This window comes from Asterias amurensis, chromosome 7, assembly GCF_032118995.1.
Source record: "Asterias amurensis chromosome 7, ASM3211899v1".
In the NCBI taxonomy this organism is placed as follows: Eukaryota; Metazoa; Echinodermata; class Asteroidea; order Forcipulatida; family Asteriidae; genus Asterias; species Asterias amurensis.
The window spans coordinates 4,352,271-4,379,058 of NC_092654.1; the positions used below are offsets into that span (position 1 = coordinate 4,352,271).

General features: G+C 39.3%; 1 protein-coding gene across 5 annotated transcripts in view; it reads right to left on the bottom strand.

The window, feature by feature from the left end:
• Window positions 1–5,561: 5,561 nt before the first annotated feature.
• LOC139939472 (electroneutral sodium bicarbonate exchanger 1-like) overlaps window positions 5,562–26,788 on the bottom strand; it is a 98,672-nt gene continuing 77,445 nt past the window's right edge. For all 5 annotated transcript variants that reach the window (XM_071935422.1, XM_071935421.1, XM_071935418.1 and 2 more), the window contains 15 exons: window positions 24,082–24,424; window positions 22,557–22,701; window positions 21,609–21,783; window positions 20,496–20,629; window positions 19,212–19,424; window positions 18,180–18,420; window positions 17,401–17,514; window positions 15,869–16,033; window positions 15,281–15,459; window positions 14,886–14,958; window positions 13,906–13,974; window positions 12,976–13,149; window positions 12,174–12,323; window positions 9,918–10,138; window positions 5,562–8,313 (listed from right to left, as the gene is read on the bottom strand). In XM_071935422.1, coding sequence (XP_071791523.1) covers window positions 8,124–8,313; window positions 9,918–10,138; window positions 12,174–12,323; window positions 12,976–13,149; window positions 13,906–13,974; window positions 14,886–14,958; window positions 15,281–15,459; window positions 15,869–16,033; window positions 17,401–17,514; window positions 18,180–18,420; window positions 19,212–19,424; window positions 20,496–20,629; window positions 21,609–21,783; window positions 22,557–22,701; window positions 24,082–24,424 — 2,586 coding nt within the window. In that variant the 3' untranslated portion in view covers window positions 5,562–8,123. The remainder of the gene's footprint in view (window positions 8,314–9,917; window positions 10,139–12,173; window positions 12,324–12,975; window positions 13,150–13,905; window positions 13,975–14,885; window positions 14,959–15,280; window positions 15,460–15,868; window positions 16,034–17,400; window positions 17,515–18,179; window positions 18,421–19,211; window positions 19,425–20,495; window positions 20,630–21,608; window positions 21,784–22,556; window positions 22,702–24,081; window positions 24,425–26,788) is intronic.

Genomic DNA, 26,788 nt, shown 5'->3' on the forward strand with positions numbered 1-26,788 from the left:
TTCAACTTAACATTATTAAATAAAATTGACATCAAAATGAAACACATGCACGTCACAAAGTTGATCCCATGTATACACCAATTCAGGCGCGCACCTGGCGCGCAAGTGTTGAGCACCGCTCGCCATTGCTGAGGAAACATGTGCCTAGTTTTGTGCACAAAGAAATGCGGAAATCATGTTCCTTTTCACTCTTTATGGAAATTAAATGTTTTCCTCAACGACTTACACCATTTTGAGCTCAATTGGTCGTCTAAGTTGCGAGATAATAGTGAAAGAAAACACACCTTTGTCACACAAGTTGTGTGCTTTCAGATTCTTGAATTTCGAGACCTCAAAATCTAATTCTGAGGTCTCGAAAACAAATTCGTGTAAAATTAATTCTTTCTCAAAAACTACGTTACTTCATAGGGAGCTGTTTCTCACAATGTTTTATACAATCAAGCTCTCCCCATTCCTCGTTACCAAGTATTAGGTTTTATGCTAATAAGTATTTTGAGTAATTACCAATAGTGTCAAGAGCCTTTAACCTTGAGAATCACACAAGAGTTTAAATCTCCGACATGATACACTCATAAACTTCCTGGGGTGGATTTCACAAAGGTAGTCCTAACTTAGGACTAGTCCTAGGCAATGCTAAGAGATAGGACCAGTCCTAAGTTAGGATGAGTTACTGGTCCTAACTTAGGACCAGTCCTATCTCTCAGCATTGCCTTGGACTAGTCCTAAGTTAGGACTACCTTTGTGAAATCCACCCCTGGTCAACACTAGATCTTTATTTTATTCAGTGAGAAAGAAAGCGTTTACTATGTCGTTTGTTTTCACACGATCATTTAAGCGAAGTTTTTGACACTTGCATTAATCCAATTGTCTGACTATTCAATACTATCCATAGGTTTGAAATATTATCCATAGGTTTGGAATAGTATACAGTCAACCCTCCTACTGTCTGACCGTTCAATATTAACCATAGGTTTGGAATAGTACACAGTCAACCCTCCTACTGTCTGACCCTTTAATGTTGTCCATAGGTTTGGAATAGCACACAGTCAACCCTCCTACTGTCTGACCGTTCAATATTAACCATAGGTTTGGAATAGCACACATTCAACCCTCCTACTATCTGACCCTTCAAAATTAACCATAGGTTTGAATAGTACAGTCAACCCTCCTACTGTCTGACCATTCAATATTATCTATAGGTTTGGAATAGCAAACAGTCAACCCTCCTACTGTCTGACCATTCAATATTATCCATAGGTTTGGAATAGCACACAATCAACCATCCTACTGTCTGACCCTTCAAAATTAACCATAGGTTTGAATAGTACAGTCAACCCTCCTACTGTCTGACCATTCAATGTTATCCATGTTTGGAATAGTACACAGTCAACCCTCCTACTGTCTGACCCTTCAATGTTATCCATAGGTTTGAATAGTACACAGCCAACCCTCCTACTGTCTGACCATTCCATATTATCTATAGGTTTGAAATAGTACACAGTCAACCCTCCTACTGTCTGACCATTCAGTGTTATCCATGTTTGGAATAGTACACAGTCAACCCTCCTGCTGTCTGACCCTTCAATGTTATCCATGTTTGGAATAGTACACAGTCAACCCTTCTACTGTTTGACCATTCAATATTTTATCCATGTTTTGGAATAGTACATTGGTGTAGAAAAACCTAACACAACTTTCCAAGTTTTTTCTTTTATGTATTTTATTCAGATGACAAATTAATACTCATGCCCATTGAACAATAATTAAAATAACAATTAATCTCAATGCAAACCATGATCAATAAATCTAAAACAGAGTTCATTAAAAAAAACAAATTTTAATCCAATTCGCAATTCAGCACACATTGGTTGTTCAAAAGTCACTGAAGAATTCATAGTCATTTTCAACCACATTATTAAATAAATGGACAGGATATTGTATGAACAAAATTAAACCTTAATTTTTTTTTTAAGCCAATAATGTTCAAAACTCCCAAACTCCCAAAAAGCTTAAAGTGGAGAATTGCAAGTGTGGACGAGTTCAATATATTAGTCTCTGTTTTCTTGCAGCAGTGTCGACTTCAATCGTAAAATAACTTGTGAAAATAAATTCATGGAACATTAAAGTGGACTTTCCGTGACAGAAAGTAACACAGCATACACTTACAGTAACTCTGTTTGATGTGAACTTTGTTTATAATAAGTGTGACCTTGCACATTCTGTAGCATAGTCTGGCAGGCAAGATACTGCACTGGTCATGGGAAAGTTGACATTTTGTGCCATAATTTCCTAAATCCAAGAGTTATGAAAGTAAAAGCTGAACAAGTTTTGAGATGTGGCCCCTTTCATCACATCAAAAGTTGATAAGAATTAGACAGTGCAATCTCCATAAAATATAAGATTTTATATTTTCTTCCATTGGGCTGTGTGCAAATCTTGCCTGCAGGAAGTCCAGGCTTGGTGGCTCTTTTGTAAACATGTTATGTCATAGGTCACATCGTCTACAAAAATGAAAATAATACTGAAAAATACTTTCTCTCTCTCACATAACCAGTGTCCCCCCCCCCCAAATGGTAATTTTTCTCAAAAATGTGAATTATTATGCTCAGTCCAAAGAAAAGATTGTATCTTACAGAATTCAAAACTCATCTCAAAACATATCAATTTCGGAAACCATAACTTCCAAACCTTTGGTTGTCATGTGTATTTGCCAGGAGTGTCATCATGGACAGACATGGGACACTAGAAATGTTAACCATTGTTATTATCATTATTATTATTATTAATTATATTACATCCGTATAACTTATATTTGTTAGAAAGATATCTTTTGAATTCTGTGTAGATCAGACAGCAACTTTCTACAAAGCACCCGCATAGGAGAATCAAGAGCAACGATTATACATAATGTACACCATATTTGAAATTTGTTCAACCTCCGTTCTTCCCCCTCCCCTTTCCCCTCCTCCTCTCCTTCCCCCCCCCCACCCCTTCCTCTCCCCCATAATGCAATGTTAACCTTCCAATTCATGATAGAGGGCGCTTTTAGTTACAACTGGGAGCAAGTTCGAGTGCACAAATTTGGTTGACCCGTGGTTGACCACTGACTAACGACGATTATGCGCAGTGACGTACTCACTCGAACGACTCGGTTGGAAGTCTAGTCAACCATCCGCACAATGGTATTCAACACTTCCATTGCCTTCCACCTTTTCGCTAAGCGCCTCTCTTACTATTCATGCATGACATCATAATTCCTACCCAAAATGAGGCTATAGGCGCACGTCCGGCCACCACTTGCAGTGGCTGCGCCTATGGCATCGTTTTGGGTTAGAATTGTGACGTACTCATGCATAAATATTAAGAGAGGCATATAGTGTCACTGGTTCCCTTCTGCAGGTTACACATGTAAGCATGGAACAGGCTATCGAGACAGAAGCCATGGTGATGAGGCTGGTTCCAAATGGTCAACCACAGTAGTCAACCAATGGTCGACCAGCCTGGATTCAGGTCAAATCTGTCAACCTTTAGTTAACCATGGTGCACACTCGACCTGGCTCCAAGTGATGTCATTAATTGTGACCTTATCAATACAAGGTGATACAATCCTAGTAAATTTGCATACATGACAACGGAGCAAATACCTACTTCACTATACATGTTGGTTACTATTTCATTATTCAATTTTATTTTGTATGTAAGATTCAAACCACATAGTTTCTCAGTTTTTGCAAGCTCAAGTTCAAGCTACAGTAGTAGGTAATTAATATTTAATCTTATTATTACAAATCACTAAAGTTTTTTATTTGTTACGTTCTTTAAAAACTTGTTTACAGTCTTGTTTACAATCGTGTTTACAGTCTTGTTTACAGTCTTCTTTACAATATTGTTTACAGTCTATGAAACACAACAACACTGATTACTATTTGGTGAACAGCAGAGTACTGTAGAAAAAACACAATGGGCAGTTTTGCACATCGCGTAAGGTTATCGAACTCGCACTCACACACACACATTTGTCGACCGAGTAACTCAAGGATTTCTTTGCTGCTAAAACAGGAATCAAACAACCTCTGGCTGTCGGGCTAGCTCGGCGGTCTGGTGGTAAGACATCTGCTTTAGCAATGCAAAGGTTGTTGGTTTGAATCCCACCTGAGTGATTTGCCTGTTTATTACACAGACCTCGGGAAAGTACTGAAATTACACATCGGTTTAAGGGTGAAAATAAAATAGTATTCTTTATCCCCGATGCATATTTTAAGACACTGGACACTATTGGTAATTGTCAAAGACTGGTCTTTACAGTTGGTGTTTCTCAACATATGCATAAAATAACAAACCTGTGAAAATTTGAGCTCAATCGGTTGTTGAAGTTGCGACATATAAATGAATGAAAAAAAAAACACCCTTGTCGCACCATGGTCACAGGAAGTTGTGTGCTTTCAGATGCTTGATTTCGAGACCTCAAAATCTAATTCTGAGGTCACGAAATCAAATTCGTGGAAAATTACTTCTTTCTCAAAACTTCTTTACTTCAAAGGGAGCCGTTTCTCACAATGTTTTATACTATCAACAGCTCCTCATTACTCCTTACAAAGTAAGTTTTCATGCTAATAACTATTTTGAGTAATTAACAATAGTGTCCACTGCCTTTAAACGAAGAAAACAAAGAGCTGGGAAAACTTTCAGAACTCTTTTGTTAAAGTCCTTGGGTTTTAACCGGACGATACATTCACACAAACACACAGCCACATGAAAAAGTTTCTATTTCTCACTCACAGGTTTGTCGTAGTAAGTTGCATATTAACAATGAATAAAATATCACCATTTTACCTACAGGAATGATCATACAACAGGGTTTAAAAAAATATCTTAATAAGACTAACAACATAAGAGAAAAACAGGGGGAAAAAAAACAAAACCTAAACAACAATTCATTTTTTGTTGCTTTTCTTTTATAGTTCATCAAACATATACCACAATTAATATTACAGTTGTCATTACAGTTATCGCCAAAATGGTGTGGTTAAAGCAGTTCAAATTTTTGAAGGAAAAACTTGAATTAATAATAATAATACCAAAAGTTAAAGTGATAGAACCTAAATAAGACAAGAATACTTGTGTTTTAAGTTACTATACCGTTTAAAATATCACACACTTAGAAGCCAAGCAATGTACACTAAATGAAATTTACTCCGAAGTTCAACATTTTCTTGATTTGCTAAGCTGGTTTAATTTTTCAGAACATAATTTCTGTGTTTAAAGGAACACGTTGCCTTGGATCGGTCGAGTTGGTCTTTGAAAAGCGTTTGTAACCGTTTTTTTTATAAAATGCATATGGGTAGAAAGATGTTGTAAAAGTAGAACACAATGATCCACACAAACATGCCTCGAAATTGCACGGTTTTCCTTTTACCTCGTCGACAAACAGGCCGGCCATTTATGGGAGTCAAATTTTTGACCCCCATAAATGGCCGACCGTGTTAGTTCGCACAGTAAAAGGAAAACCAAGCAATTTCGAGGCAAACTTGTGTGGATCATTGTATTCTACTTTTAAAACATCTTTCCAACCATATGCATTTTATAACAAACGGTTACAAACGCTTTTTATAGACCAACTCGTCCAATCCTAGGCAACGTGTTCCTTTAAGATGAGATATCTTTCTCCTTAGACAGATTCAAAAGACAAATTGGAAATAACTTTTACTTACATGGACGACTCAAGCATTACTTTCCGTTGAAGCATTTTTTCTTAATAATTATTGTTCCCGAATACTTATTTTCCACCCCTCACTTTTGTATACCATAAAAAATAATATTGAAACAAAAAAGTACTGAATGCAACTTTTGGAACAATGGGAAATAATATAACAATTATCAGTGAGACAATATACTGCTGCCAATACATAAATTAACCAATTTCAGGGAACAACGATAGTATATTTATACCTCCCCCCCTTTTAATATCTGCCCCAAAACAAGGTCTTCAGAACATAAACTAGCATTTATATGCACCTTAATCAATCAAAAATTGTTCAAGGAAAACATCAAAACAAAAAGTACTAAAACTTATCTTTCAAAATCAAATTAAATAACTAAAATACGTTTTCAAAAGGAAGAAACTGTTTCAAACTCATTCATTAAAAAACAAATAAAGGAAATCAACAAATGAAACATTTTTACATGTGGACATAATTTTGAAAAAAATAGTTTCATGAAAATGTTAAAAATATTAAAATCTATATCACATTGATGGACAGTGAGAAACTTATACATTTACAATGTTTTGGTTTCTTTACATCTTTACATCTGTAATATCCAAGTACTGCATTTTTGGGGGGGATTTTTGTCTGAGTGTCTTTTCGTACTTGTAACAGAACTTGTCGATCAACAGCCTTTCACTGTTGGCCATCTTTGCCGTATCTCTACCATTAGATCAGCGCGTCTGCCAGTGTTGAAGAATGACGCGCTTCTCTAGCCAAAGTCCCTGTTTCAGACACGACCTAAAATTCTGTCCAAAGAGGCTGAAAACATTATTAGGGAGTGGCTGGAGACATTAAACCCAGCAAATCTCCTCTCAATCAGACCAGGAAATCAACCAAGTTGAATTGGCTTTATTTCTGTTTTAAGTACAAACTGGACTAAACATTGAAAAAGTCTACCAGAGACAGATTTCATGAAGCTGCTAAGCAAACCAACATCAAAAAGTCTTGCTAAAGCACACACAGGTAACCAACCAAAATGCCATGTAATGTACAAAGGTTTTAACAGGTTTCCTGCTGAATTCACTTGGCGACACTTTTGGCCCAACAGCTCCATGAAATTTTGACCCCAAAAGTTACACATTGCCAGACAGCATTTCTAACTTTTCAACTTTATCACTTAGTAAACTTTATTTTTGGTTTATTTTAGTGTATTTCATTGCTTATAAACACTCGACTAAAACAGACTCCACCCACAGCGATTCTACTACACATGCCAGGAAATCTCGTCCAATCTCGTGTTTTTAAATCACACAATCAACAAATACTTTTGATTTACAGAGGGGGAAAAACTTCCAATCTTGCACTTTTGGGCTCCACAAACCCCTAAAACAGAGCATGCCTTTTAGTCTATCACAGATCAAATGCTTAATATTAAAAGGAGGGAAAAGTCTTTTTTACACAAGTGGATGGTACATTGCATTTTGTTTATTTATATTAATCTATAAATACAAAGTTTCTGTGCACTATCAAGGGATGGTACAACATTGCTTTTTTTTTTTTTACGAATTTAAATAACCACTGAGAAAGGAATACCAACTGCTTATGTTTAAGACTCGTGCTTCAACAGTTGTGAAGTGATTGAAACCGTGGTGACTTCTCTTCAGAAGATTGGTGATTTTAATCACCACTTGTGGTGATCGGAGTGATACAGATGGTGATTTCCACCGATGGTGATTTGCCCCCAATCAACTGGTAATTCAGTAGTGATAGTGTAGTTGATTTTTTAAGCAGACTGGTGATCCGATTTACATCGATGTTGATTTAAGATCACCACTGATCACCACTGATGATTTTGAGTGAAGCCAGTATGGTGATTTCCCCATAATTCAACTGGTGATTCACTATTGATCTGAGTGACGGTGAAGATGATTTCTGAAGTAGACTGGTGATCCACGATCACCACTGATGGTGATTCCCCAATGATTTAACCAGTGATTTAAGATCACTACTGATGATCTTACGTGACGCCAATGGTGGTTTCCCAATGACTCAACTGGTGATTCACTATTACCACGGATGATCTGAGTGACAGTGAAGATGATTTCTGAAGTAGACTGGTGATTCACGATATCCACTAATGGTGATTTGTGACACCTGCTGGTGACTTCAACGGGTTCCACTAGTGATTCACACTCACCATCTGACTAAACTGGTGATTCTCTATCACCGCTGATGGTGATCCAAATGACACTTGGTGATTTCTCCGGGTTCCACTAATTCGTGATTCACACTCACCACTGATGGTGATCTGTGTGACGCTGATAATGATTTCTCTAAAGGAGATCAGAGTGACTAGACTGGTGATTCCCTTTCACCGCTGATGGTGATCCAAATGACACTGTGGTGATTTCCCTGTGATTATACCGGTGTTTCACCCTCACCACCGATGGTGAACTTGGGAACATTGATGCTGATTTCCCCCGATATACTCCCGCTGGGTTGCCTATATGGAATCGCAGCGGCTTCTTCATCATCAATGGTGGGTAACTTGTCCATATCGGGGCTGAATTTCTCCTGTTTTAGTGGCATGTCATGCATTCTCTGCTTACTGTGTAAGACAAATAGAAAAAAAATGGGTTTGGGTTACTAAATAATACAAGTCATTTTATTAAATACAATTAGCTGTTGCAAACTGCTTACCAACCAAATGGACTTGTGGTATAAATGGGAAAAATAGTTATTGATGTTAACGATGTTTTAACCCCAGCAGAGTCTTCATGTAAGTGACAAACTCAGGAGAGTTTAAGACGTGGCAGGATGTGAGGAGTTTGACACATTTTCTGTGAATCTACCTTGAAATCCAGAAGATTTGGCAGCTGTATTTACGAAAAACACAACACCTTTTCGTCGAATCTGGGCCCAATTTCATAGAGCTGCTAAACACAAACATTTGCCTAGCATGCCTTGATAAAGACAGAATTAACACAAAATTTTTCACTTGATTTTCAGGATTTATAAGCAAACAACAGCTGAAAACAAGCAAAATGCAACAAATTCTCACAATGTTTTATACTATCAACCTCTCCCCGATACTTGTTACCAAGTAAGGTTTTATGCTAGTAATATTTTGAGTATTTACCAATAGTGTCCAGTGCCTTTAACACAATTTGCTGAGCTATTTTGTCCGTCACAAACAAAACGAAATATTAAAAAGGGGGCACTGAAAACGTAAAGGACACCAGCCGTCGATTTCACAAAACTCTTCCTAACTTAAGACTAATCTTAGGACTTAGGACGAGTCCCAACCCTGCACTGTAGCATGCAGAATTTAAGATTAATCCTAAGTTAGGACGAGTAACTCGTCCTAACACGAGATAAGACGAGTCCTAACTCTTTGTGAAATGACCAGCACCCAAACTCACACTCTGACAGCACCAGAGCTTCTGCAAACAGGTGCCCTGCTACTCTTATACTACATGTATTTGAAAATAGAACTTCACCAGGCATGATATTTTGTCAGTGAAAACAAGTAGGAACATTTTATTAAGTACAAGAGCTGACCTACATGTACACATGGTGTAGGCTTTAGACTTTTCAGTCTTTATCATCACAAATTTTCACATTTTTCCTAGGGCCAAAAAATTTAAATCAGACTTGAAGGGAAGGTACACATTTGGTAATTACTCAAAACAAGTATTAACTTAAAAACTGACTTGGTAACGAGCATTGGAGAGCTGTTGATAGTATAAAACATTGTGGGAAACGACTCCATCTGAAGAAACATAGTTTTTGAGAGAAAGAGGTAATTTCTCACTTAAATAATAAAAGACTTCTAGCAAGACGTCTTTTATTCCTATCTGAAAGCACACAAATTCGTCAAACAATTTAGGGTGTTTTTTCTTTCATCATTTTCTGGCAACTTTGATGACCAAATTTTCACATGCTTGTTATTTTATGCTTTTGATGGAATACATGTACACCAAGTGAGAACACTGGTCTTTGACAATTACCAAACATGTACAGTGCCTTAAGTAAGAAAAAAAAACTGCTCACAATTGAAATTGTAATTTTTACTTCTTGCTCTTTATTTTGTGTATTTAATTACTTTTATGTTTCAGCGCTTAGAAACCTTGTATTAAGCACTACATAAATGCATGTTTTATAACTATTATTGTTAAACCAAATGAAAATCACAAAATAAAAAACACTCACGCGTCTGATTCATCTCTTCCGGTTCGTCTCTTTGGTGTGGATTGGCACAATTTTGAGTCGTTGGCGTTCGCCGCGAGGGTCTTCCAGATGCCCGTCTTGGACATCTCCTCCGAGATATTGATGGTTCTTGAGTCGGGATTGAAGTCCAGCTTGTCTACGGGTATCGTCAGTACGTTTCCTCCGGCCAGTGGGAGTTGGACGCGACCTCCTACTATGGTGTCCTAGAGGAGACATCAAGAAAAATGATCAGGGCCTAATTTCATAGAGCTGCTTAAGCACAAAATTTGCATAAGCTAAAAAAAATCATTGCTTTGTAAAATTAGATTATGGGCGAAGACTCCACTCAATTATTAAGCTAAGTAAACAACAGCCAAATACTAGTCACAAGCAATGAACGTGGCATGGAATTTTGGCCAGTAACATGTGTAAAATAAGCAAGCTATTTTCGTGCTTAAGCAAATTCTGTGCTTAAGCAGCTCTATGAAATTGGTCCCAGGGTTTGAAGGTAAAGACTTTTATGGCAAGAGTCCAGTATCTTTTCCATTAACCATGACAATTAAAGTTCATTCTAGGCTACTAGCTTAAAGGCACTGAACACTACTGGTAATACTCAAAATAATTATTAGCATAAAACCTTACTTGGAAACGAGTAATGGAGAGCTATTGATAGTACAAAACATTGTGAGAAACATCTCCCTCTAAAGTAACAATTTTTTTTTTTTGAGAGAGGTAATTTCTCACTCAAATATTAAAAGACTTCAGGCCTGAAGCCTTTCATTTGGCATCTAAAAGCACACAAAATGTGTGCAACAAGTGCTTTCTCTTTTCATTATTTTCTTGCAACTACGATGATCAATCGAGTCCAAATATTTACAGGTTCGTTATTTCATGCATACGTATGTTGGGATATACCGAGTGAGAATATTGGCTTTTGACAATTACCAAAGATAGCCAGTGCTTTTAAAGGCAGTGGACACTATTGGTAATTACTCAAAATATTTATTAGCATACAACCGTACTTGGTAACGAGTAATGGGGAGAGGTTGATAGTATAAAACATTGTGAGAAACGGCTCCCTCTGAAGTGCCATAGTTTTTCGAGCAAAAAAGTAATTTTCCACGAATTTGATTTTGAGACCTCAGGTTTAGAACTGGAGGTCTCGAAATCAACCACCTAAGCGCACACAACTTTGTGTGACAAGGGTGTTTTTTTCTTTCATTATTATCACGCAACTTTGACGACCGATTGAGCTCAAATTTTCACAGGTTTGTTATTTTAAGCATATGTGGATATACACCAACTCTGAAGCCTTGTCTTTGACAATTACCAATAGTGTTCACTGCCTTTAAGTATCTATAGGCAAAAACAAACTTTCTAGAAACCTGACTGGCCGTGTAAAATCCTTGTAACATGAAAATAATTATAATCATTATGCATCTCATTGGAAATTACACATTTGCAAAAAAAAAAAAGGTTTTCTGATGATGAGAAAACAAATTTCACAAAGAGTCCTTCATTTACGCATAAAAACAAACTAATGCCTCAGCTATTAATAACATCCGTTTTTAACTACTTTAGGTTCTTGTATATTGTACATAAAAAACTATAGCAGCAGTATCCCTATACCTACCTTCCAAGCTCCAACTAGCATGCATCCAGGGAGGAAGTGTCAAAGGTCAACTTCTTCTTGTTTTTGTATGAAATGCATCATTTAGTTTGCCATGCAGATTGGACAATTTGCAAAGAAATTTTTAACAGTGGATCGCAAGACTCAAGACATTTATTCCTGACACAAATAGTTAGAACATTTTTCACTGAAAAAAAAAAAAAAAACCCTGAAGTTCCGTCTTCCATTTCGCGAAAAAAGAGGTAGCGCACGCATATATAGTCTTTGGTTATCAAGCAATTAATTACTCTTTGTATTGCAATAGTTCACCAACAGAGGGCGTATGCTTATCATTTTAACAATATTTGAAGATATTGTATTAATGCATTTTTACTTTATTTTTATCATCATTGGAAAGATTGGATCATTCTCTTTCAAATGATGGTATTCTTAGGTATGGAGGGTGAACATCAACAAACTACCGCTTTTCAACAAATGGCCTTTGTGCTCAAGCTAGAGCACTTTTTGTGTGTCCATAAATGTCACCATTGAGGCTCAAGCAGGGTATTGTGCACAGCTGACTTTGTTAGTAGGGCTGAAAGAGTTAATGTAGAGGGGCAAACAATAAATTTGAGCGCCCTCTTGCTTACCCCAGCTACGATTGCTTCTTCCTCTGCCATTTTCTTCTGGTCTTGTTTCGCTCGTTTGACGATCTCAGGCATCACATCGTCCAACATCTCCAGCTCTCGCTGAGTGAACAGCTTGTCCATCAACTTGCGTACCACTGCAACGGCTAATACCTGAAAATTAAGAACCAGAAGGGAAGTTCTGTAAAAAGCTGCAACCTTAAAAACATCAGCCTTCAACGACCCCTATAAGTTTGGTGAAAGGTTACTGTGGTCCAGTGGTTTTACTGGAGGACTTGCAAATTACAAGGTTGTGGGTGTGAATCTCCAAAGCTAACTGCTGATTTCACAATTACATAGACAAAGTATTGTTGTCTAGTTACTGAATCACAATTTATGTGCAATTTATAATCATAGATGTCAAACCAATGTTTGTATCAGAGAGATTGATGTGGCCAGCTTGGCCTTTATATCCCCTTGTGGGAGCTTTGCCGAGATCCCTTGACATGAAGTGCCCTTCGCAAAATGGCTTGGCCCTATCAAAGATAAAACTTCAGACCTTGGAAGATCATCTAAACAATGGTCATCTGACCTACAACAACCTACGACCTTTGACCTACCATGATAGAGAGGGAATGCAAGTGCTGCATCAGTGGTTATGGCCTTGGTGTCCCATCAACAGCTTCCCATAGACTTTTAAATTTTCTAATAGAAGTAACCTGTGCAAAATGAAAATGGCCTTGCCCTCTCAAAGATGAAACTTTAGACCTTGGAAGATCACCTAAACAAAGGTCATATCACCGACAACCTACGACCCTTGACCTACCATGATAGGGAATACAAGTGCTGCATCAGTGGACTTGATGACCCAGAGAATGACGAGGCAGGACAGCTGGATGAAAGTGAAGATATGGACCCTCCTCAAGCCGACCTGGCGCAGGTAGATGTAGTCCGGTTGATGCTTAGGAGGCATGAAGAATAGTAGCAGCCGATCCACAAACTGTACGCCAAACAAATAAACAAGCAGGAGAAAAGTGAGGTGAATTGTCTTATTGAAACCAGGGTTTGATTTTTATAAAGATTTACATTTATTATGCTGAAATAAGAATGGAGGTTTTTTTTAAGGATAATCCCTCTTTTTGATACATGTAAATAAAAATCCAAAATGCCAGACCTCCCATTATGCTAAGGAAATGTGATGAAAATGGGAAGGGCCCATAGAGTTATTTATAAGATTTAGAGGGAGCACTGAGGCCTTTCTCAAACCACGGCTTGGGCTCCGGCTTAGGCTCCGCGTGCTGATATCTGTGCAATACGCGCTGCTCCAAAATGCAGGTTAAATGCAAGCTGCGTACACAGCACACGGAGCCTAAGCCTGAGCCGGAGCCCAAGCCGTGGTTTGAGAAAGACCCCTGGCCTATATACGTGCCCCGGCATGCGCGCAGGCGGCCATTTTCTAAGTTGAACAAACAGGCATTGCTTAGCGTGTGTTTATGTGGCCATTTTGTAAGTTGACAAAACAGCATCGCGTCAGTGTCAATAAACACAAACTCCAAAGTGTACTTCGTATTCAACGTGCGTACATAATGGCGCGCGTGTCTCGTTGCGGTCCTGTCGCGTTTGTGCAAGAAGCATCACCAGTGCGCCCTCTAGTTCTTATATATAACTTTATGGAAGGGCCCTATCGCTCTAAAGGGTAAATATAGGCAAAGTCAATGAACACTGAGCTTCATTGAGAATAAGAAGCCATCTTTACCTGGACACCAGCTAAGGACGAAATACCCATGAAGAGAAACACGCCGTATAACACTGGCATTGGAATAAGCTGCAAAGAGAATAAAGAAAAGTCAGTGAATAGTTTCTTGAAGTGATACTGAGTTTATCTTAAAGAAAGCTTCCCAAAGCAAATAACCCTTCCCGACAAGTTGACTACCTATTTGATGTCTCTGAACTGCACAAGTTGTGTATGGTGGCTAAACTGTGTCAGAACTAACTGTGTACTGAATAGATACATTCATCACATGTCATCATAGTTTTACCAGAATACGAATACAGAACTAGCAAAAGGTTGCTTGTTCTGTATTCTGGTTGGCTGAAACACGGTCACGTGTGGTGACCTAATACAGTCTAGTGATCAGGCGCGCATGTTTGCAAGAACTAGTCTTTTAATTTTTGACTGGTTCTCTGACATGAACTGTAACCAGCAACTAAAAAACTGAGTCTGTGGATATGAAATGCGTTCCTTTCTTTTCCGAGATTCTTTTATTTCACATTTAAGACCGAGGTGTGTTATAAAACACATATTGACTGACATAGTTCGGTTCGGCCTCAGGAAACAGGTTCCTCTTCTGGTCACTCGAAGTCCCTCAGGGGAATAGACGTACACTTGTTACCTCATTGGCAGTTAATGTGTATAATATTTCCTGGTGTCAATAACTTTGATCAGGGTTGCTAGTCAGAAGCTGTACAACCTAAAACTGTAGTATATCCAGAGATTACACCCAAATTTTACATTCCAGTTTCGGCAGTTACAGGTTGTATGGCCTCTGACTGGCACCCCCGATCAAAGATATTTAGCAAAAAGGGAGACCGCCAACATTGAGTTGGTAGAGCACTGGCGTCTGCATGTCGCACGGTCGAGTTTCGTTGTAGTGAATTTGTCTTTGTTCGACCCACAAAAAAATTAAATTTGCTATACTTTTAATAGATTTTTACAAGAATTGAGATTTGACTTACAGAAAGTACTGGAGTCATAAGAGTAGCGAGACCAATCAGAACAAAGACAATCAATGATGTCACTCTCTGCTCCCTACAAACAAAAGAAGAAGAAAAAACGAACATTTAACCATCATGATCACCGATCGGTCAGAGCAACTTACTTACAGCCAATCAGCTTCAGTTAATCATTCTCAAAGAGCCTAAAAATACAGAATTGAACAAACTGATTGGTCAGAGCGGCCGACTTACAGCCAATCAGCTTCAGCTGCTCATTCTCAATGAGCTTCAAAACACAGCATTGAACAAACTGATTGGTCAGAGTGACTGACTTACAGCCAATCAGCTTCAGCTGCCCATTCTCAAAGAGGCTCAAAACACAGAATTGAACAAACTGATTGGTCAGAGTAACTTACCTGCAGCCAATCAGCTTGGGTCGTTCACCGGGCGCCTTACATTCAGACTCTACATTCAAGCTGTTGACGTGATTGATAGACAAGACAGTAGCTGCCACAAACCATGGAAGGCCCAGCACAGAGCACAGACCCAGTAAGATACCCACAACCAGCAGGTCTAGATGGTACCCTACTCCTTTCTGTGAAGATAACAAAATATGTACAAAATACAATGAGACAATTGTATCAAATCAACAAGACACATTAAAGGCAGTTGACACTATTGGTAATTCCTCAAAATATTAGCCTAAAACCTTTCTTGGTAATGAGTAATGGGGAGAGGTTGATAGTATAAAACATTGTGAGAAATGGCTCCCTTTAAAGTAATGTAGTTTTCGAGAAAGAAGTAGTTTTCCACGAATTTGATTTCAAGACCTCAGATTTAGAATTGAGGTCTCGAAATCAAGCATATGACAGCACACAACTTTGTGTGACAAGGGTGTTTTTTTCTTTCATTATTATCTCGCAACTTCGATGACCACTTGAGCTCAAATTTTCACAGATTTGTTCTATTTTATGCATATGGGGGCGTGGAGGCAGAGGACCAACCTTGAGTTTATTTTCCTTCCTGTTGACGATGACGGCAGTGATCTGTTGATCCATGAAGATCAGAATGAGAGCAAGAAGAGCTGGGAGGAACGCCGCTAAGGCTGTCCACCACGGATTCCTGCCGAATGGAGGAATTAACCAACCACTACGGGCATCTGAAGTAGGCTGTGGAATCAAACCAAATCAGGAAAGGGTTATGTCTTGTAACCCCAATCAACAAATCATCAATAAACAACCAACAATTAGCTATCAACAATCAATAATCAACATTCTCAACACACAATGAAATAAGAGCATCAACGTGTGGTGAAGAGGTTTTCAACTAGTGGTTTAAACCCAACGAGGCCTGGTTCTTGATAATTTTACCGAGACGAATCCCTTTCATAAATACCTTTTGGGTCAAAAACATCAGCACTTTTTAATCAAAAAGTAAAATAAATGCAAAAATTATAATTGTTCAATGATTTCTTTCAACACAACACCCCTCCAGCTATAAAATGGAAAGGCCCTTGGGTAAACAACTCCTTAAAAGGGAACGCTGTGCGCGTCACGAGTATCGCGTGATGTGGCACAATTGTCTCGGCTGTTCCTCTCGACCAATAGGAATGAAGAAACTGTCTTATAAGCACAGGTGCAAGCTCGGGTGTCACGCCCATGTTTCAACACTTTTTACTGGTCATAAACAAAGGTTTATACACACCCACGCGACGCCCTCTCCACCAATAGGAATAGTACAACTGTCTGAGGTATTTATGAATGCAATTTTACACTCCTTTAGAATCTAACAATGTCAAGTTTCTTCAGATTCTACACACAACGCGAGCAAAAAACAGCCACTCCTAGCAAACCAGAAATGACCACATTAAATTGCTGTGTCTGATACACCTATGCATTTATTTACACTTAATTCTGGAATCTACTTTGCTTGGTATGATCCACCAATTGCAGGGTTCAAATCTTCAAAAGCTGGAGTAAAATTGCAGGATCTTCAATCACATCTGATCCTGCTTTGTCGTATGTACACTAGCTGTTAACCCACATTGCCAGATCAGATCCAGGTCTGATCCACCTTTCTTAATCTAGTGTAAACAGGGTTCCAATAACCCATTTCACACAGAACATTACAGAACACGTTGCCTTGGATCAGACGAGTTGATATACATGTATAAAAAGCGTTTGAAACTGTTTGTTATAAAATGCATATGGGTAGAAGATGATGTAAAAGTAGAATACAATGATCCACACAAATTTGCCTCGAAGTTGCGTGGTTTTCCTTTTACTCTGCGAATTTTCACGGTTGGCCATTTACGAGAGTAAAAAATTTGACTCCCATAAATGGCCGACCCTGCTAGTCGACGAGGTAAAAGGAAAACCGTGCAATTTCAAGGCATGTTTGTGTGGATCATTGTATTCTACTTTTACAACATCTTTCTAACCATATGCATTTTATAACAAACAGTTTGAAACGCTTTTCAAAGACCAACTCGACCGATCCAAGGCAACGTGTTCCTTTAACAGGGAACTGTTCTCACCTTGAATGTGCTTGGAACCTGCAGCTTAGGGGTGTTGACACCAAACAGGAAGTCCACACCAATCATGATTAAGACCGCCATAAACACAGAGAAGTCACTGAGTGTGGTACGCACCTGTGCACAGACAACATACAATCAAGATATTTAAAACAATTACCAGTCAGTATTACCTGTGGTTTATTACTTATTGTTCAAAATAAAAAGTTGCATCCCCTTAAAGGGAAGGTACACGTTTGGTAATTACTAAAAACAAATATTAACTTAAAAACTGACTTGGTAACAAGCATTGGAGAGCTGTTGATAGTAAAAAACATTGTGGGAAACGACTCCCTCTGAAGTAACATTGATTTTGAGAAAGAGGTAATTTCTCACTAAAGTAATAAAAGACTTCTATTTCTAAAAGTCTTTTATTCCTATCTGAAAGTACACAAATTCGTCCAACAACGGTGTTATTTTATGCTTATGTTGGGATACACCAAGTGAGAAGACTGGTCTTTGACAATTCCCAAACGTGTTCTGCTGGCGTCAGTTTTGCTTAAAATACAGCGAGTCGCAAGTTAACTTTCAATTTGGACATACAGTACCGCACAATAGAGAAATATGACACTCTTGTCTGAGATCCAGGTACTTAGCTTCTAGTTTTAGCAGTAGTGTGGAATGCTATTACATAAGACACAATATCTGACATTGACATCAAATGAGATTCAAGGACTGCTCTTCTACATTTTTACACAGACCCAATGCTATTTTGAAAAGAACACCAACTGAATTCAACTTACAATTGTAGGGAAGTACGGCGTATTCTTAGACTTCTTCAGACTGAACGCAATTGTGAACGTGCCAAGCATCAAGACCACCGACATGAGAAACACGTCACTAGAGGGGACATGTTCACCGCAGAAGTTACCGACAGCCGTGCCATTCATTTCCTCGCAGTCCGCTACCTTTTCCTCTAACCAATCCTGGGAGGTATCCCCGATGAGACACTCGCACTCATACGTCCTGTTGTGATTAGACCACCTGTAAATAATAGGGAGCGAAGGAAGCCGGTACAAAAACTTAAGTTTGATCAAAGCCACATTCACATTAAAAATAGAAACGATGCACAACCCATCCATTAATGCGGGTGAACCATCAATCACAGTTGATCATTAAAGGAACCTGTTGCCTTGGATTGAGTAAATTGGTCTTTGAAAAGCGTTTGAAACCATTTGTTGTAAAACGCATATGGTTAGAAAGACGTTTTAAAAGTAGAATGTAACGATCCACACAAATATTATTAAATTGCACGGTTTTCCTTAAACGTCGTGAACTAACCCAATATATGGAGTCAAATTTTGACTCCACAAAATGGCCGATCGTGTTAGTCCACAAAGTAAAAGGAAAACCATGCAATTTCGAGGCATATTTGTGTGGATCGTTGAGGCCTACATGGCGTGTCATGGCCGAGTGAATAAGAACATCAGACTCAAGTTCTGGTGGTTAAGTCATCCCGATGTGGGTTCGAATCCCGGTCATGACACTTGTGTCTTTGAGCAAGACACTTAACCATTGCTTCTCTCCACCCAGTGGTAAAATGGGTACCTGTGAGGGCAGAGATGGTTTATGTGAATGATTAGCTTGGAGCGCAGTAACTCCCAGCACTGGCTGTGTACTCCCCAGGGAGCTGAGGTGGTTTAAGGATTTAAATATATGGCCCAATGACCAGAAGCAGTACACTGTCAGATGCGGGCTGTGATCAAGCACTACATAAAAATCAACTGTTATTATTGATATTATTAGTATGGCTCCATTGTTGTTATTCTTCTTACCTTTCGATGGGGTTATGTTCGTAAATTTTCACAAGTTTATGGATGGCCTCGTAGATGAAGATGAAAGAGATAAGACTGGAGAAACTCTCCTCCGTGAAGCGAGTGAAGTATTTGACCATCGCGCTGGCGTCTGTGGCTACCAGAACGATGCACATCAACGCAGTCCACAGGCCAATCCAGAAGCGGAACGACAAATAGTCTAGATCATTGGCACTAGGTGACAAAATAAAAAACAAAGGAAGATGTAGTGACGAATAAGGTTTATAGCAATTCAGAACTGCAATGCATTATGGGTAGGCAGATGGGGCATTTGCTATTGCGGTGTATGTTGTCATGCAGAACGTACGCACGCATGGCCAATATCTTTGTGTGGGTTCAACAGTGCCCTCTCTTGATATTTTGCTATTCGCGATAAACCTTATGGAGAGTTCTGCTTAAACTTGAGCTCAATACATGTATTGCAACCCATATCGAAAAGGTTGGAAGGCACAGGACACTATTGGAAATTACTCAAAACAATTGTTAGCATAAAACCTTACTTGGTATCGAGCAATGAAGAGCTGTTGATAGTTTAAAACATTGTGAGAAAAGGCTCCCTCTGAAGTAAAGTAGTTTTTGGGTAAGAAGTAATTTCTCACTCAAATATTAAAAGACATCAGGCCTAAAGCCTTGGCATCTGAGAGCACACCAATTTGTGCAACAACTGCTATTTTTCTTTCATTATTCTCCTGCAACTTCGACGACCGACCAATTGAGTTCAAATTTTCACAGATTTGCATTTTATGCATATGATGGGATACACCAAGTGAGAATACTGGTCTTTGACAATTACCAATAGTGTCCAGTGCTTTTTTTAAAGTGAACCGCCTGTGTTGGGGGGGGGGGGGTAAAGAATATTTGTACAAGGCTATCACTTTCTTAGTTAAGACCAAAATGACCCCTTTGAAAAATGGAAGACCGAGTGTGATTCCCGGCTCCACAGCAATTAACAGATATGTATGGCTTCGGACTGGTACCCCTGTACAAGGATATTGACAAAATAGGGAGACCGCCGACATAGGGCTAGATAGCTCAGTTGGTAGAGCGCCGGCACGTTAATCCGGAGGTCGTTGGTTTGAGTCCCACTCAACTCAATTTTTTGAAAATCATTTAAATTTCTTTGCTGAGCAAGAAATGAGTGGGGCATCGGTGTCAACAGTATAAACTATATGGAATGCTGGCTGGTAAGCAGGATTTGCCTGTATGAAATTGGGCCAAGTGAAGAGTTTCAAATTCCACACTTACTTGCAGAAGCCAACTAAGATCTTCTCATAGACTAGGATGGGTCCAGTGCTTCCTAAGATGGTTAGTGGCTGACCAGAGAACAACGAGAAGCACACACCACAAATGGCCGATGCTAGAAGACCCTCCAGCGTTGCCTGTCAACAAAACCAAATCAATCAAGTTGTTATTATACTGTTATTATTATTATTGCTACATACTTCTGGTAATGAAACAAAAGGACTCTACTCGGTAATTCATTTTCGGGATCCTTTTCGTTTCAGTCCTTGGTTTACACCTGGGGCCTTTCTCAAACCTGCATGATAAACACAGCTCGGCATTTATCATGCATTTTGGGGCAGCGTGTATTTTTCACACGATGCCTGGAGCCGGAGCCAAAGCCAAAGCCGAGGTTTGAGAAAAGACTTGGGTGCTCGACAAGGAAATGTGTGTACAAAGTCTATGGGACAAAGGAAAGTTCAACAAAAGATGTCTCCATCTATGGAAGCAAAAATCAGAATGGGTGGAGCAGTCACTCCGTGGACATTCCTTTGCTCTGTACACTCAAGGAAAATGCTACTCTTCATCACTGTAAAAAAAAAAAAGTGTTTTAAGTCCCTACGGTATATGGACCTCTTTTGTTTTCAGGCCCACACTGTGTGGACTAGGTCCATACTGTGAGGACATAAGTAAGTCCACATAGAGTTACAAGTCCCTACATTATGTGGACCTCTTTGTTCTCAGGTCCACACTGTGAGGAAGTAGGTCCACACTGTTTGGACATAAGTAAGTCCACATAGAGTTCCAAGTCCCTACATTATGTGGACCTCTTTTGTTCTCAGGTGCACACTGTGTAGAAGTAGGTCCACACTGTTTGGACACAAATTAGTCCACATAGAGTTCCAAGTCCCTACATTATGTGGACCTCTTTTGTTCTCAGGTCAACACTGTGTGGAAGTAGGTCCACACTGTTTGGACATAAGTTAGTCCACAGAGAGTTCCAAGTCCCTACCTTATAAGGACCTTTTTTCTTATCAGGCCCACACTGTGTGGACGTGTTTAAGTCCAAACAGTTTTTAAAATCCCTACATTTTGTACGTTATGTGGACTACGTATGTAGCATTAAAACACACTTACCATGAGACTGTCTGTGGCCTCCCCGAGCAGTCCACCGAACGTAATGACCGGAGTGATGCAGGCAAAATACATGAAGAAGACTGAAGCCACACACTGTAGATGAAGGGCATCCTTGAAGTCGCTGCAGTAGTGAGGAAGTCGACGTTTCACATCGGCTATCAGTCCTCCGAAGGGTCTGTGTCAAACAAGGCATCAGAAAATCATTATGTAATTTTTGTAAATTTGATGTATACAAAGCCGAAATTAATTTCCCTTTGGGGATAATAAAGTGAATTGAATGAATTGACAAGTGTGCTCTAACATTGTACAGTCTCCTTATATAGGAAAATGTGACTTTGTGAGGTCCAGTTCAGATTATTGACGATGATTATCATCAGGTAAGTCAGCCTGACATGCAAATTATCTTATAACATCACGACAAGACCATCACAAACTACCCTTGCGGGTTATACTTTCTCAAACCAACTTTGAACTTGATGTATGGCATTAGCTTTTGAGACAAATGGAGGGTGACATGCGATGGACCAATTCATTGGAAGTTGTTTACATCACAACAAGACCATCACAAACTACCCTTGCCAGATCGATTACACTTTCTCAAACAAACTTTGAACACGATGTATAAATTTGCTCAAATAAATGAAGGGCAAAACCCTGATCATTAAACTCTGAACAAGGACTGCCTTTCCTGAGGGGCTGAGTTGAAATAAGAAACAGAGATTTGGGTCGGGTTCTAAACTTCTTGCAACCTCAACTTCGTGAAAAATTCAAACGGATATGATGGAATTTCTTGATCTGTGCAAATAATAATCATAGACGCTAAACCAATCTTTGTATGGGAGAGACTGGCATTTGCCAGCTTGGTCTTTGCTTGATGTAGGAGTTTGCCGTGTTCCCTTGATGGTAGATCATCTTAACAAACACAGCTTCATTGAACCTGAGCCTTACCTTCCAGTGAAATCCAACCCCTCATGTTTGTTGTCGTCATCGCAACCTTCTATGTGACCATTGCTTGGCTGATGACCACCAAGACGATTCGTCGCTGGGGGCGCTACCTTCGGTGGCTCAATACGTATGTCAGGATCCCATACACCTAGTTCACAGATCAATTAATTGTTAACTTCATTGAATCTACCCAATTCACCTGACGTCATCATCAGAATAATCTTGGATGCGCCGTTTTGGTGGTCACTGTCAACTTGTGTTATTCAGTGAAGGGCACATTTTAGGCGACGCGCCGTTTACATGTAAACCTATTGACCACCAACATGGTGAGCGTAGCATCAGGTGACGCGCGTGCAAGGGGTCAATATATTGAAGATATGTAGGATTTGAAACCTTGCATGGTGGGAGTAATAAGGTGAGGTTTTCAGTAGCACCATGTGTAAATCTCTTTTGAGCAATGTTGATATGAAAAGAGCAAGTGGTTGACATAATGTGACTATGTGAGGTCCAGTTCAGATTATTGACGATGATTATCATCAGGGAAGTCAGCCTGACATGCAAATTATCTTATAACATCATAACAGGACCATCACAAACTACCCTTGTAAGATCGGTTATACTGTACTTCGGTAACCAACTTTGAACTTGTATGGCGTTTGGTACTAAGACAAATGGAAAATGATGGGTGCTGAAGTTGTCTTGCTCAGTTGTAAATACATTCTATAGCCACAAAGAATTTTTTTGTGGGGCCTTTACGAAACCACAGCTTCGGCTCCAGATTTGTGGATTTTTGATCACAGGAGTCGGGAAAGTACATGTATGTGTTCAATGCTTAAAGGCACTGGACACTATTGTAACTACTCAAACAAACTGTTAGCATAAAACCTCACTTGGTAACGAGTAATGGGGAGAGGTTGATGGTATAAAACATTGTGAGAAATGGCTCCCTCTGAAGTAACATAGTTTTTGACAAAGAGGTATAAGAAATTTCTCACTCAAATAATAAAAGACTTCAGGCCTGAAGCCTGCTATTATGCATCTGCTGCACACAAATTTGTGCAACAAGGGTGTTTTTTTTCTCTTGCAACTTCCATGACAAATTGAGCAAAAATTTTCGCAAATTTGTTATTAATATGCAATGTTGGGACACAACAGGTGATTTTTTACAATTACCAAACGTGTCCAGCCTTTTCACACAGTCCTCAATAGTCGTAGCTAAAGCAACTGATTGGAATACATCCTTACACTTATTGAGAAGCCGAACCAAATAGATTAGGAGCGACTCTAGGTTGACTCAAATAAACTTTGGTTTCAGACAGGTGAACTTAACATAACATTTACTCTGACTTCTCATGACAAGATCAACATCTGAAACCAAGGCGCTCCAGTCATTCCAAACGACTGCACTCGGACTGCTAGCGTGTCCAGTCGCTCCTTACTGTTTCAGATGTCAAACTTTTCATGCACTTAATTCAGAATTTGGTTCGCTGTGACTCTGGAGCGCCTGTCTAATATGGGTGTCACATACCTGGAGGTAAGACGGTCACCTGGTCCATAAACTCATCAATCCCAGCCAAGAGATCCTCCACTGTCTTGGCCTTATAAGCGACCCCATGGAAGACCTGATCAGACATGAGCGTGGCGATGCAGCGGCCAATCTCATGGTACTTGGTCTCCTCTTCGGTATGGGGGCCGAGCATGATGAAGAGAAACCGGGTAGGGATGGGCACCTCTGTCAAATCCCCTAGAGGGACGGACTGGAGTAGGCGGACGAACGCGATGATCGGGCGACTCAGGAAGTCCACCTCACCGACGAGGACGTTGGAGGCTTCAGCACCGGGTGGGATCTTACGCATGAAGCTGTGTCTCGCCTGACAACAAAACAAACATAATATGTAAACGATGTTGGGACTACAGTTTCACTAAATAGCTTACCACAAAAACATTGCTAAGTAATTTCAAGGATGAGAGTTATTGCTGACCAAAAGGTCTTGAACTGGAATCTTAAATATTCATTTGGTTTGCGGTTAACACCATGTGTGTATCAACTTGCCAGGTAGAGTTTGTTCTTTAGAGAACTGTCTTGCTATGTCTACTACCGCAGAGTAGATTTATCAAATACACAAATGGTATCAAGTAGATACACACATGGTGTTACTGCAAACCAAATAAATATTGATACCTCACCATGCAATGCCTCAAATCCTCTATGGACTCTATATGTTAGAAGGAATGATTTACTACATGTACTTCATGTCGTATGACAAGATTTTCCTTAATTTTTGGGGGATAAGAGGGACAACAGGCACTGGACAACATGCCTTGTTAAATCCCTTTCTATGGGTTATTGTGTAAACACCAGTTCCAGTCCTTAAAAGGAAGGTACACGAAGACCAGTCTTCCCACCTGGTGTATCCCAACATAACCATAAAATAACAAGCCTGTGAAAATTTGGGCTCAATTGGTCATTGAAGTTGTATACATATCATATCAATCAACATTTATTTCCATACAAACACAATATACAAATACAAACAATAGGATGTTACAAGACTGAAAACTGTATGGAGGCATGGCCCATTAAAGCAAAGCTTGTAAGCTGGGATGCCTTTACAAAACAAAGGAAGGTAATAAGATCATTTAAATTATAAAACAATGCGTATAGTAACAACAATGACATCAAAACGAGACGGATAAACGAAACGCAAAAACAAAACACCCAACAAGACAAACAAACACCTCAAACTAACACCTCAAACAAAACCAAACAAACAAACAAACAATACAATTACCATTGTGAGAAAATGATAAAAGAAAAAACACCCTTGTTGGACAAATTGGTGTGCTTTCAGATAAGAATAAAAGACTTCTAGCTAGAAGTCTTTTATTATTTTAGTGAGAAATTACCCCTTTCTCAAAAACTACGTTACTTCAGAGGGAGTCGTTTCCCACAATGTTGTATACTACCAACATCTCTCTAATGCTCGTTACCAAGTCAGTTTTTAAGTTAATATTTGTTTTGAGTAATTACCAAACGTGTACCTTCCCTTTAATGTGGCAAACAAGAATGGAAAGGCTGCCACCATTATTCGTCATTACACTCTGCTCAACGGGAGGTAAGCTTGAGATTCCGGCATACCAAGGCAGATTTTCAGCCGTGGCTCACAGCCGCTGAGTGTCTACTCAATTTGATCACTCGACAACGTCAAATCTGAGAACTTGACAAAGAAAAGACAACAAAGGTAGTTATAAGAACCTTTGTTGTCTTTCCTTTGTCATGTCAGGGTTTTATTGTGGCAATGAAACTTTCAAAGGGAAAATGAAAACTCAAGAAGCTCAAAAAATAATACCAAGGCATGGGAAATTTTTACAGAAAACCAACAGGAACAAGGTAAAATGATTTCTCTTATGGCTAGAGTTTATATCCACCTTAATGCTAGTAACCATGGAACATTGACTGCTGGTTGATAAATAGTCACTGCAGGGGTGGGTTTCACAAAGAGTTAGGACTAGTCTTATCTCGAGTTAGGACCAGTTACTCGTCCTAACTTAGGACTATCCATGCAGTTTGTATATCTCCTTGGACTAGTCCTAAGTTAGGACTGGTCCTAACTCTTTGTGAAATCAACCTCTGGCCTGATACTCCACAGAGGCAACAGAGGCAACAAAGGTGATTGCCTCCATGCCCCTGGTAATTGTCTTGGTGTCCTTGCTATACTACAGTAGAAATTGACAATTTCCTCAAAGGGTGCCCTTTACCAAGGAGAAAGAAAATGCCTTGGTGCCGTTGTGCTTTTAAAAAACGAAGTAGAAAGGGCCTGTCACTGCTCGAAATAGCCCTTACCTTTGTGTGCTCTAAGAGTGGTCAGTCTCCTGATATAGGATAATGTGATTTTGTGAGGTCCAGTTCAGATTATTGACGATGATTATCATCAGGTAAGTCAGCCTGACATGCAAATATCTTATAACATCATAACAGGTCCATCACAAACTACCCTTGCCAGATCGGCCATACTTTCTTAAACCAACTTTGAACTAGATGTATGGCGTTCGTTTTTGAGACAAATGGAAGGTGAAAGGCCCAAAACTATTTCATTGGAAATTTTTTAACCTAGTTGTAAACAAATTTTAAAACCGCAACACAAAGGATTTGAGTAAGATTATTATCTCGCAACTTCAACGACCAATTGAGTTCAAATTTTCACAGGTTTGTTATTTTGTGCATATCTTGAGAT